The sequence below is a fragment of the Bombus pascuorum genome, unplaced genomic scaffold (genome assembly GCF_905332965.1).
Source record: "Bombus pascuorum unplaced genomic scaffold, iyBomPasc1.1, whole genome shotgun sequence".
NCBI classification, from domain to species: Eukaryota; Metazoa; Arthropoda; class Insecta; order Hymenoptera; family Apidae; genus Bombus; species Bombus pascuorum.
The window spans coordinates 422,544-435,144 of NW_026869731.1; the positions used below are offsets into that span (position 1 = coordinate 422,544).

The 12,601-nt window shown below is 44.2% G+C and overlaps 1 protein-coding gene and 1 long non-coding RNA gene across 2 annotated transcripts; both read left to right on the forward strand.

The window, feature by feature from the left end:
• Window positions 1–571: 571 nt before the first annotated feature.
• On the forward strand, window positions 572–2,417 carry LOC132915656 (odorant receptor 24a-like). The gene is made up of 4 exons (XM_060975487.1): window positions 572–667; window positions 731–832; window positions 919–1,074; window positions 1,161–2,417. Exons 1-4 carry the CDS (start codon window positions 602–604, stop codon window positions 1,224–1,226), a joined length of 390 nt encoding a protein of 129 aa, XP_060831470.1. The 5' UTR covers window positions 572–601; the 3' UTR covers window positions 1,227–2,417.
• Window positions 2,418–11,748: 9,331 nt separating this feature from the next.
• LOC132915662 (uncharacterized) lies at window positions 11,749–12,234 on the forward strand. The gene is made up of 2 exons (XR_009659932.1): window positions 11,749–11,892; window positions 11,996–12,234. It is a non-coding gene; the product is annotated as an uncharacterized LOC132915662 (long non-coding RNA).
• The last annotated feature ends 367 nt before the right edge of the window (window positions 12,235–12,601 follow it).

Below are 12,601 nucleotides of genomic sequence, written 5' to 3' on the forward strand. Positions count from 1 at the left end.
TTTCAAACTTTGTGATCAATTATTGGTGTCTTTCGAAACTACGTTTGAATATTGTTATGTATTATATACATTTGTCATGGTAATAAAACACTGTTTAAAAGGAAAAGTAACTACGATCATTGACCTATCATTCATGGAGAGGTTTACGCCTTCTCCTTATGGTATGCTACACTCCATGACATTTTCCGGCCACGCCGTCCTTGTCCGAATTGTTCGTAACAACACTTCATCATAGCAGGCCATAGCCATTTGAATGGAAGGGCACAAGTTCGCGACTAAGGCCAAATCTCACCCAAACTTACATTTGGTCTACAACAAAGTAAAAGATATCGAAATAATTTTATGAACATAAAATTTTTAAATTTTAATTAAAATGAAAAATGTTTCGAAAACTAAAATCAAACAACAGTTATATGTATAAGTTACTCAGAATAATAACCCTAGCAACATATTTGAAAGTTATTGAAATCGGTGAATTGTATTCTGATTGATACAATTACCCAATATTTTACAAAGTATAGATCGAATGATACATTTACGTTCGTTGTAAGTGTTCTATTCCTTTAGGTACGCAGAGGAAGTACTAAATAATTTTCGTATTATGGTACTTTTTTCAATAATAATAAGCACACTTGTCTTGACTTTTGGTGGAATTATATTAATTGTGGTAAGTGAGACTTCTTGAGCTTTACGTATAATATAACGATTTGATAATACTGTGTCTAAATAGAATTCACCGCTACTTCTAAAACTGCAGTTCGTAATCGTATCTCTCACTGTACTTACGGAAGTTTTCATGTACGCATGGCCTGCTGACCACTTAAGAGAAATGGTAAATCATGTTCTATGTAATTCTAATTTGTATATAATTTATTTGTTACATTGTTCTAAGCGCAGCCGATCTACCACATTTCTTAGAGCACAAATGTTTCACGAAGTGCATACAACTTGATATGGTATAAACAGACGTTAGAAATACAAAAAAATTTACTGAACGTATTAGTATTTCAAGAACCAGTAACTTTGTCTGTCAGTTGCGTGTTGCCAGAGCTCTCTCTCCGTTATTATTGTTCGGTACGACAAGTTAATATTCAAATATCAATTGCGATAAATATGTCAACGAAGAATAACATATAAATAACAAATTGATGACGTTTCAGTATCTATCCAATGCCATGTCCATCTTCACCGCTTTGCGTGCCGCGATAGGAGATAATTCTACATAAGCGTATCAAGAGTATTAATTTTATCTTATAATGAAGTTTTCGTTACGATCATGATTAGCATCACGATTATGAAGTAAGTTCCGCAATAAATAAAATGTCAAAGCTATAATATCGGTGGAAACTAATTGTAATACTTATATCAAATTTTGAACTTGTTGCGTAATACACAAATATATGAATAAACAGGAATCACTGTTAGAAAATGTGACTCTGTATATTGTAACAGTTACATTACTTATAATTAGTTACGTTATTGATGCTAGTTAAAATTCTTGTTCCATTATTCGTAATACTATGATTAATACAAAGTGTTTGTCGTAACAATCGGATACTTCACATCTGTTATAGCTGAGTGTATATGTCGAAGGTTGATATAGCATTTAGTGTGAAGCTTAGGGTATTACCCTTAGCTGTAAGAGTAAAGGTAGCAGCTGATAGGGCCGTTTGCATTACATGATACTGTTACAATGCTCCCGCACCAAATATTTATCACATTTCTTTCAAATAGTACATTGTCGATGAGTAAAAATAGTGCAGCTTCCAACATTGACGCAGTCCACCGTGCCTTCCGGAGAATGCATTTAGTGGGGTGACAGTACATACTACACTGATGCTGTGCAGATTGTGTTTATCAAATTATGTGTATTCAAATTATAATTTGAATTTTTATTATTGCTTTGTGGTAGTACCTTCTTTTTGGATTGTCATGTGCTAGAAGATTGTATCAAACGCTTTAAGCTTATTCGTAAAGTTTTGTAGAAATAATATCTATTTACTTCACGGTACTTACAAGCTATTAAAGAAAATTCATTTTGTAACTACATAAATCTTTTTTATTTGTTGTGTATTATCATTATTGTCGTTATTCAAGTAAATGCTACTATATAACCAGAATCATTAAAAGATAATAGGATACTGTAAATATTTTTAATGAACTAAGTTATTCTGTTAGCAAAATGTAAAATTGCGCTTCTATATCTATAGAGAACAGGGACAAAAATAAACAGTTAATTTTCATTTCTTGAAAAATTTTGTTCAAACTTATATGTCCGTCTAAAAAAATATCTGTTCCTGTGGAGTCGTTATGGAAAGTAATATTATCCGTAGAAACTTCCTTAAAAAGTTTTCTCGAGATATTTTAGATTCCGTTTAATGAAAATTTCGTAGAAATACGTTATTTTAGGACGTACATTAAAAAGGGCCCCATGAAATATATAAAAATACCAAATTATTAAATACTAATTATATTTCACAATATAATACATATGTTGATATTGTTCATATGTTTATTGAATGAAAGGTATGAAGATTGTAAGTAATTAATTGTTTCATAAGAGGTATTGTGCAGAAAAGAAAACTTACCAAGAATAATTTACAAATAACACTTTTTTAATCATTTATATAAGCTGAAGTAGATAGCAATTCCGTAATATAATATGCATGTATAGTATAAAAACGTGTATAGATAATATATTATGTATGTAGAATTCAGTGACCCTCTTATCTTTAAAATTGTTCACTTCAATAAAAAACATGAATAAGCTTTAAACTGTGAACAACCTAAGTAAGTATTAAAAATAAATAACATATTTATGATATCAATTTAACTGTAATAGTGATTTAATATCGTTGTAGTATCTATTCATTGAATATTCGATATTTGTTATAACAACTGAGAACTTCTTCAGTATTAATGAACACAATGTCTGTTGCTGTTACAGGATGTTACAATATTCAAGCTCATTTTAGGGTCATAGTATAATGTCACCTTTACCCTTTATCGAAAAAACAATTTTTTAGCCGATAGAGAGCTTATTAACTTTTGTTCAAAACATTATTTTATGAAATTGTGTGTGAACGGTGATGTGTAAAGCTCTTAACTTTATTTGGATGTAAATTACGGAATAATATTTTATTAATTATATATGTAATAATAATAATACATATTAATAGTAAAGATATGTATTCTTTATAACGATGAGATCTTTGCATTCACAAATGCATAACTGGATTGCAGGGTTCTTTGTATTGCTTGTAAAAACTAGCTCCGATTAAATAACGATCAACTACCATTAACAATTATGAGTCATTGTACATTTGTATCGTTTACCTGATACGTCGCGATGGGTTTTTGCGGCTCCGCTATGGCACGACCTCGTCTACGCCCAGGTTACGAAGGTCTAGGCTACGTCGAGCACTAAGAGAGGACAAGCGGCTGCCACGGAATGGTAGACCGTTGAAAGAAGAAATAGAAAGAAGAAGGAGGGGCGGCCGCCTAGCCAGCGACTCGGCTATAAACCACTGCCACCACGAGTCCATACCCGAATTTTGTACGAGCAGAAGGGTCGCTACTCCCTCCGAGCTAACACTCGTGTACCCGTGGTACAAACTTATGTCATTGGTGGGACCACCGTGTGGATGTACGGCCACGTCACTGTTGGCCCGGCTACCTGCTACTCGGACTTCAACAGACCCAGATGGGACTTTATGCAAGCGAGGCCCACCGTATTCGACAGTGGGTATTCCCGGCGGTCCCATCCTCGCATCAGGATCGTGGGTGCGCTACTACCCAAAACCTCGGAGAGTATGGTCACATTTCGGCTTGCACATACACCCGCTAATCTTCCCTGCAGAGTACATAGAGGACTCACATAAGCGGACCGCTCGTTCCGACGGTCCTCCCTGGCTGCGGGAACGTTGGTTTGCCAGCTCCCATAGGCTTACGCCCTCCCTGCGTAAAGGACGGGGGACAATTAGTTTCAGCGCTTAGGGTCTGGCTATTGGCCAACCGTGCCATACCTAGAGTGGAAACTCATACTGGCGGTGCGTCAGGATGTTAGTGACTTTTTACTACTTTCTAGCGTCCCCTGCCTCGGGCACGGCGCGCCGATGGTCTGCGCGCGGCTTGGAAAAACCCTGCCCTCCCCTTGCGGGTCACTGGACAAGTTGAACCTACCCTTACGGACGACAGCTCGCTTAGCCGGCGCTTCGCGACGCGTATGTCGCGTAATTTTTGAGTAATTACACAACTGTTGAGTTCAGTATAGTCTTTATTCTTTAGACTTAGTGTTTTATTACAGAGGTCAATATTGTAACTGGATTGAAATTAGAAATAGAACTGTTTGAACGGACTCGTACCATCAAAGAAGAAAGCTCGGTGTGGGTGTTCCCTTTGGAACTCAGAACGCGGATTGGTTGTCCACACTTTTTGGTGGAAAAGTGAGGGTAACGATCCGCGATGCCCATTGGTAAATGAATTAGGTAGTAAAGACAAGGAGAGCTAGATATGGCTCATGGGCATCCTTGTTTATGGGAAAAGTCTTATCTTGCTAGACACCCGCTTTCTCCGTATTAGGTAAGAGTCGAGTGCAATAAACATAAACCGAAAATGTTTACGTGAAGAAAACAAACTGAACAGATTCGGTTTATGGCGTCTTCTTAGGCCTGCTGCGAGTTAATGGAACAATAGATAGGTCTTGGCGTTCGGACTACGGGGAATTTTACAAGGACCGTCACATCTGGCGTACCACATGGCAAAAAGGAATTTGGTTCGTGACACGTACGTCGCGCTGCGCCGTTACCAGCGGGGGCCACGAGGAGGCGGAGCTGCCAGCGCGAGGCTCGGTCCCAGCAGGTTGGCTCTCTAGCCAATTATAACCTGCACCGTCACGGCTCCCATCTCGTGGGTGCCGCCTGCACCGACGGTCGCAGGTGATCTCCTCAGTTTGCGCTCTTGCGCTTCTTTCTTCTGTTCCTGTTTTGTTTGGTTATTCCTGTTCTTTTGTTTTTTGGTCCTCTATATTTTGGTTCTGCGTCTTGTTTTTGTGTTCCGTTGATTCTCTCGTACTTTGCTATGCTCTATTTGTGCCTCGTGGCTCTGTTGGGACGCCACTGTTCCTTTTCGGTGCTTGTACGTTCCTTGTGCTCCTTCTAGGCGGCTGGGTTGATTGCTGTTCCGTTTGCTTTCTTGTTACTGGTCTGTCTTGTCGGAGAGGGCCCTTCGATCTCTGTAGTGCCTCTCTCCTCTTCTTTTCTTTTGTTAGGAGAACGCTCTTGGTGAATTCTTGGAAGTAGGGGTACACTTCTTTGGAAATGAACCCTGACTTTTCCGCTGGCCAGATTAACTCTTTTCCTTGTATGGATTGCCGCAGCTTCTTCTGTTCTTCGTCGTAGAGACGGCATACTTCGAGTATGTGCTGCGGGGTTTCCACCATGCCGCAGTCACACGTGTCCACTTCGCTCAGCTGGAACTTTTTCAGTTTGCCGTTGAAGTCACCGTGACCACTGATGAATTGCGTCATGTAGTGGTCTGGGTTCATCCATTGGCTTGCTAATCTTGCTTTCGGGTTATTGCAATATTCGTAAGTCGTGCTGCCTTTCAGAGTGGTTTCCCAGCGTGTCTTCCACGTCTGAATGGCTTCTCGAACGATCTCCTTTGGCTTGCTTCCTTCGGTGTAGCCTCTTTTCACTCTGTATTGTCTTGCCCTAACCTCGATCAGGAGATCGATGGGCATGACTCCTGCTATTATTTGTAGTGCTTCGGTGGATGTCGTTCTGTAGGCTTCGTTACCTGCAGGAGTGTCATCCTCTGTGTCCGTATTAGTTTGTTCCTTGAGTTGCTTCTCAGCAGGTCGTTCCAGCCGGCCGCAGCGTACGTGACTATCGGTTCGAACAGCTCTTTGTACAGGGTACGCATGGCTGTTTGCCCGAGGCCCCATTTCGCCTTGGCCACTCTCGCGAGGCTGCTAAGCAGGTTTCTAGCTTTTTGTGTTACTTCTTCAACATGTTTATTGATTTTCAAGCCTCTAGGTGCACTCCTAGGTACTTTATGGTTTGTCGCATACGAATGCTCCTCTCCTTTATTTTGATGATTGGAGGCCTTTTGGCGTCCAGTTTACCCTTCAGCAGAAGCATTTCGGTCTTTTCCGCCGACGGTGCTAGTTTCTTCCTCGAGCACCAGTTGGACACGCGTGTGATTGCATCTTGTTCGGCTTTCTGGAGCTCCGTCCTTGCGTTTCCTGCGATTAGGATGATAATGTCGTCTGCGTACGCTATCGGTTCGCATTCCGTATTGTGTCTTGTTAGTTCTTCTAGCAGGTCGTCAAATATTAGGTTCCAGAAACTTGGGCCTAGTACCGATCCCTGCGGGCATCCTTTGGTGATGGGTTTGGTGATCACCTCGTTTTTGCCAACTATCTGCACGGTTCTGTCGGTGAAGTAGCTCCGCGTTAGCCTGTATAGGTTATCGGGGCAACTTCTCCTCTTTAGTTCGTGCATGACGTTTGGCCACCAGACGTTGTTGAAGGCACCTGATATGTAGAGCGCGATTGCGAGGACGTATTTTTTATCTCCCATTTGTTCAGCTTTCTCCCTTAATCGGATTATCGCGTCTGTCGTCGATTTTCCAGGGCGGAAGCCGTACTGTCGATTTGATGCCAGTTCATGATGAATGAACAGATTCATCATTTTGCTAGCCATCAGTCTTTCCAGCAGTTTGCTTACCATTGAGAGTAGGCAGATCGGCCTGTAAGACTTTGGGCTACTTCTGTCGCGGTCTTGTCCTTTCGGGATGGTGATGAGATTCCCGGTTTTCCATATCTTCGGGAAGATCGCCCAGGTGAGGAAGGCGTTCATTGTCCTTAGGATTTCCTGGTGGAGCGCCCCCCAGGCATGTTGGATGACTTCCACCTTGATCAGGTCGGGTCCCGGGCATTTCCCTCCCTTCAGTATTTTCAACGTTCGGGAGGGTGTCCATTTCCCTCCTGATCTCGGCTTGCTCTACCGTGTCCGTGTTTTCCTGATCTTCGGGTAGTAGGGCTGTCAGCAGCGCTTCCGCGGTTGATCGCCAGGTGGAGGTTTCTCCGTGTGGCGTCCGCAGGGTGGATACTGTTTCTTCCCTCCTGATTCTTCCTATGACCGTCTTATATACGATGCCCCAGGGCTCTTTGTTGCCTTCTTTGGTAACAAATTCTTGCCAGCCCCGGTTTTTCGCTTCGGTCACTGCTTTTTTGTAGGACTTTACAGTTTCCCAGTATCGCGCTTTTTCCAGTTCCCTTGCTTCTGGGTCTCTGGTCGCTTGATACCTTCTTCTCGCCCGGTAGGCGCGTCGTTTTGCCTTGGTGAGTTCCGGCGTCCACCATGGCACGGATTTGTTGTGCCATTTCTTCTTCTGGATGGTTACGTCGCAGGCTCTTCTCAGGGCTGCCTGCAGGCGCTCCGCCATCTCTTCGACGTCTTCTGTTCGCTGTGGGGTGAATTCTTGGAGGAGTGTTTTCTCCTCCAGGAGGATTTTTTGGAACCCCTCCCAATCGGCGGTTCTTGTGTTATACCTCCTAACCGGCTGATGCGGCTGGAGGCTTTCCTTCTCAGGAGTTAGGAGCGTCTCCAGGATTCTATGATCGCTGGAGGTTCCGTCCTCGTGTACTGTCCATGCTTCCACGAGCGGTATGAGCTCCGGGCTCGCCATGGTTATGGTGATGTTGGATCGCCCTCTGGTGGTTTCAAAGGTGTGGGCCTGTCCTCGTCTGTTTAGAACGTGGAGGCTGTATTGTGCAATGACGGCCTCTAAGGCTTCACCTCTGTCGTCGGTGCTCCTGCTATTCCATAACGGCGATTTGCGTCCATGCCGATTATGATTCTCTTGCCTCTGGTGTACCTCAGTACTTCCTCCAATTGTTGAATGCCGACCTCGATGTTTTCCGTCGGCGGGAAGTACTGGCTGACGACGTCGATCTCCGTTGCTCCGTCGCTTATTTGCACACACACGCAGTGGGTTGTGCACAGGTCGGCAATCTCGAGCGCCGTCATTTTTCTGCTGCTGATTCCCACCGCGGCCATCGGCGGGTCTTGCTTTGAGCCCCGAGAGACGATCGCGAACTCTGCGCCGAGCCCAGGTATTTTTCCCTCGAGGCTGTAGAGCTCCTGCATTAGCAGGATAACGTTTCCGTCGGCCTTTAATTGCGCTTTGATTTCATGGGGGACAATTTTCGACCTCTACATGTTATGTTACAGGATCCTTATCCCCCATTGTCTCCCGAGTCCGTTTTCGGATTCGTTAGGCATCTTATTCATACGATGTCTTTGTTACATATAACTCCAGAGCTCTTTTGTATGCTGGACAGTTTAGGTTAGAGGCCGCGTGGTCTCCCTTTTTCCCAGCCTTTTTGCAATTAATACAGCTGGGGGGGGGCTACTTTTGCTGGGGCATTCCTTGGTGCTGTGGCCACTGTCGGCGCAGTGGGCGCAAATGTCATAGTTGACGCGGCAGTATTTTGCCACGTGACCGTACCCTTGGCACTTGTAGCATCTGCTGACTGCTACGTAGTCCTTGACTTTACAGGAATTCCAAGAGATGTAAAGCTTTCCTTTAAGGAGCTTGTATCTTACCTGGGGGGGGGGGGGGGCACCTCTATTGCCCAGTTCGTCTCGTTCTGGTCTTTGCGGCCTGTTCTGAAGCAGAAGTTTATGGCTGCTAAGTCCTCTTCGCCTAGCCTTTCCTGGTTCTGTCTCCCAAGGCAGGCCAGTATCTCCTTCTCCGAGTTATCCCTCGGGACGTCGTAAATGATCATCCTTGGACTCCTCCTTGTAGGTGTGCTGGCTTCTAGGCCGGCTTCCTTTAGTTGCGCGTTCTCAGTGAACGCCTTCAGGTCTTCTGGCTTCGTCGTTTCTACGATCAGCCCATTGCCGCCTATCTTTCTTATTGCCGCGACTTGTAATCCTCTTTTGCGGGAGTTTACCACGGTGAACAGTGCGTTGCACGTTTCTTCGCTGGTGCGTACATCCCCGTCTACGGTTTCTGGGCGGATAATAACCACGTTCTTCGGTGGTTTTACCGCCCACGCCTCTACTTTGTTGCAGGTCATCCTAACCTTTTCTGCGTACGAGGGGTGTTTGTCTCCGGCTTGGTCTTTCTTGGCCACCGCTACCTCTAGTCGCTTGCTGGCCTGGAGTGTCTTATTGACGGCCTTCAGTATGGTCGAATCCTTTCCTTTCTCCTCTCCGGAGTTGTTTTCCAGTTTGCCTGTTAAGTAACTGTTCTGGAGCAATAGTTCTTCGACTATTCCTCTCATATCTCTGAAAAACCTCATGATGGTCGAGGTTTGTTCCTTGTTTATTTTCTTAGCCGGGTCCAGGTAGAAGGCTAGTACTTTCTTTTCTATATAGCCGGCTTGTGCCCTCAGTTCTAGCACCGGTCGCGTTTCTTCCACTCCCGCGTCTTTGCTTTTCTCCGGGCTTTGCTTCTCCTGCGTTTGCGGGGAGCGGCCCTCTGTGCTCTTCTGTGTCTTGGTCGTTTTCAGGGGGTGTAGCACCACCCTTGCTTTCGTTGTTGGCGGGGTTTGCCCTTGCGTCGGCATTTTGCTCTGTTTTAGGGCTTGCTCGCTCATTTCCCTTTTTTGCCGGGACTTTTCCTAATTCCAGCAGCGTATCCCTTCTATCGGCTGAACTTTTTTTTTAAAATCCAGCGGCGTTTACTTATTAAAAAAAAACCGCGCAAAGGCAGCTTGAGCTAGCCGTTTACGCTTGTACCTTTTTCCCTTTTTCAAAAGTAGCGCCCCGTAACGTCCGCTGGTAAGGTGGCGTTCGCAAAAGTTGCACCTCTCTCCTGCCGTCGGTGCGTCAGTGCGCTTGTGGCTGTGTTCGATATTGCTGCTGATGGTAAGTGGGCTGCAGTCGGTGTGTTGCAGTCGGTAAGCGAGCTCGCGCGAGGTTCCAGCGTCGTCCGCGTGGCGGCGTGGATGAAGTAAACAAGAGGAACCGCCCGTGGTTCCGCGGTCGTAAGTGGTAAGAAAGAAAGCTCGCCGCCGCAGGGAATCCCTGCCCCCAAGCCCGCGAGCAAGGAGGCTGGTGCGGAGGAAGCCACTGAAGCGACGTCATTAGGGGATTAAGAAAATGCGCATACTCCAGACCAACTTGGGACGATCAAGACGGACACAAGACCTGCTCTATCAAACCATTCGAGAGAGCACGGTCGCCCTAGCGGTGGCGGCCGAGCCATACAGAGTTCTGGATGCTCCAGGCTGGGCCGAAGATATGGACGAAATGGTGGCTATCACCTGGACATCAACGCCGGGAGCGTTTGTCTGCGGAACCCCGCTTGAGCGCGGCAGCGGATACGTCTCGGTAGAGTGGGCAAGAATGGTGGTGGTAGGCGTGTACGTGTCATCCAACAGCAGACGGAAAGCGTTTGAGGAGTTCCTGGACGGGGTTGGCGACTGCGTTAAGCGGCATCTTCCTCGGCAGGTGCTCGTCCTGGAGGATTTTAACGCGCACTCCACGGAATGGGGAAACCCCAAGGTCAATGCGCACGGCCGCGCGTTGTCAGATTCGGCAGCGGGACTTGGATTCTTGTTGGTGAACAGGGTCTCTGCCAGCACTTGCGTGGCGTAGAAAGGGTGTTCCATCCTTGACATCACATGGACCTCCTCTGACGCATTCAAGCGGATCTCAGATGAGGTACTGCGGTGCCCGCTGCCTCTGGGTGTGGCCATGGTGTGCTACACAGACGACACTCTGGTCCTGGATATACTTGACGTTTTCAACTACGAGTTATCTCGTCATTTAAATACCTGTTCAACAAAACACCCTGCACAGACCGTTCGTGGAGAGACGCGATCGCAAGGAAGTGCGCCAAGGGGAGTCGTAAATTCCCGTTACGATTATATAATCGACGCCATGAAATAATTGATCCCCTATTTCGATTAGGATAATAGATGTGGTTGACTGATTATAACACTGAACCGTTTCGCAACCGTTTGCAAAACTCAAAGTCTGTGTGTGTCTGTTAATGTGTACGAAGCATGTGGCCCCGATGTGGCCCTGGTTCAAACACATTAATAGTATTTTGAACCTGAACCCATGTATGAGTGATCTAATTATAACCGTGTATGTGTATGACATTCTTACGTTTGGAATGAAGATTGCGATTTATACGTTCAAAACTAGTATTAAGGAGAAATTAAATGTTAGGATGCTGTTAGGATACTAGATTTTTGTCCGTCCATTTGAATAAACTAAACAGCACTACCGTTGTGTTTGTCCAATCTGTGCAAATAACTCAAATGCTAAATCTGTTTGATATTACTCATGAGACTCTCAGTCAACACCATTAGATGAGGAGTGCGAAGCTGGTTTTGACATTGAATGCGATGAATCTTTTGAAAATAAGTTGTGCGAACAGGCTGTTGGGCACATAATGTATACCGCTACTGTAAGTTTTCTTGATGTCGCATGTGCAATAGGTAAACTAAGCCAAAGATGTACAACTCCGACTGTGTCTGATTGGAAAGCAGTGAAGCGGGTTTTTAGGTACCTGCCAAAAACCAAAGATTAAAACTAGTAAAAGACAAGGCAATCTTTGAAGGTGTTTTGCGACTCAAACTTTGCGGGCTGTTCAATAAATAGAAAATCTAGAGGTGGGTATATCTTCATACTTGATGGTGGTGCAATATCTTGCTTGTCAAAGAAACAGCCAATTATATCACAGTCGACGTATGAAGTATAGTTTGTAGCGGTGCAAGAGGCAACAAAGGGGACTGTGTGGATATCCTTACTGTTAAGGAAGTTGGGTCAATTGTCACATTGTCCTCGTCCATGCAGAATTTTCTGCGATAATATTGGAGCTACTTCATGATCTAAGGATGAGATAATCGCTGAGAGTTCCAAACACGTTCAAGTCCGTTATTTCTTTGTTAAGAATTGCGTGTCAAAGGGAATATTAGATTATTTCGACGTGCTAAGTTCTGAGAATATTGCTAATATTGTCACCAAAGGTTTAAATAGAAGTAAGACTGAATATTTTACCATAGCTATGGGGCTTGTAGAAACTATGATCAAAGGGGAGTGCTGAGGAAAACATTAGGTTGGTATGATTACTAGTTCCTACATGCTAAGTCGGTACGACTCTAACGACGCTTTTTTGTTTCTGGCGTCCGCCACGTGTTAATTATCTAAGTGTTTCCGGTGTGTTCATATGGCTGTACATGATGGTGAAATACAGAAAGTAAAAACTGTATCTGTGTGAATCAATGAATATCAAACTCCGAAACCTATCTAATAACAGCTAACTCACGATACAGTCGTTACAGTTACTGATATTATCCAATTAGAAATGGAAACGGGCAATATATTAGTAGTATTTTTAATTTCGTGCCGCCTTCGAGAAAGTTGCGATACATTTAGTATGTTATTTCGTAAATAAATGGTCAATAAAACCATTATTGCATATGTACCTGAATAAAATACGAATAGAATGAAAATCATTTCATAATTTTAAGCGCTTTCAAGTCGGAAATATCTTTTTGACAAAAAGTCTTTTATTTCACATCTTTTCATGAACCGATAAATATTACTTAGCCAATTAAAGTGTAAAACGGTTT

What these genes read in the sequence shown, in the direction of transcription:
- LOC132915656 (XM_060975487.1), top strand. Translation starts at nt 602, where the DNA reads ATGGTACTTTTTTCAATAATAATAAGCACACTTGTCTTGACTTTTGGT. An exon ending in GTGGAATTATATTAATTGTG is followed by an intron (nt 668 to 730) that starts GTAAGTGAGACT and finishes GTGTCTAAATAG; the next exon opens with AATTCACCGCTACTTCTAAA. An exon ending in CTGACCACTTAAGAGAAATG is followed by an intron (nt 833 to 918) that starts GTAAATCATGTT and finishes CACATTTCTTAG; the next exon opens with AGCACAAATGTTTCACGAAG.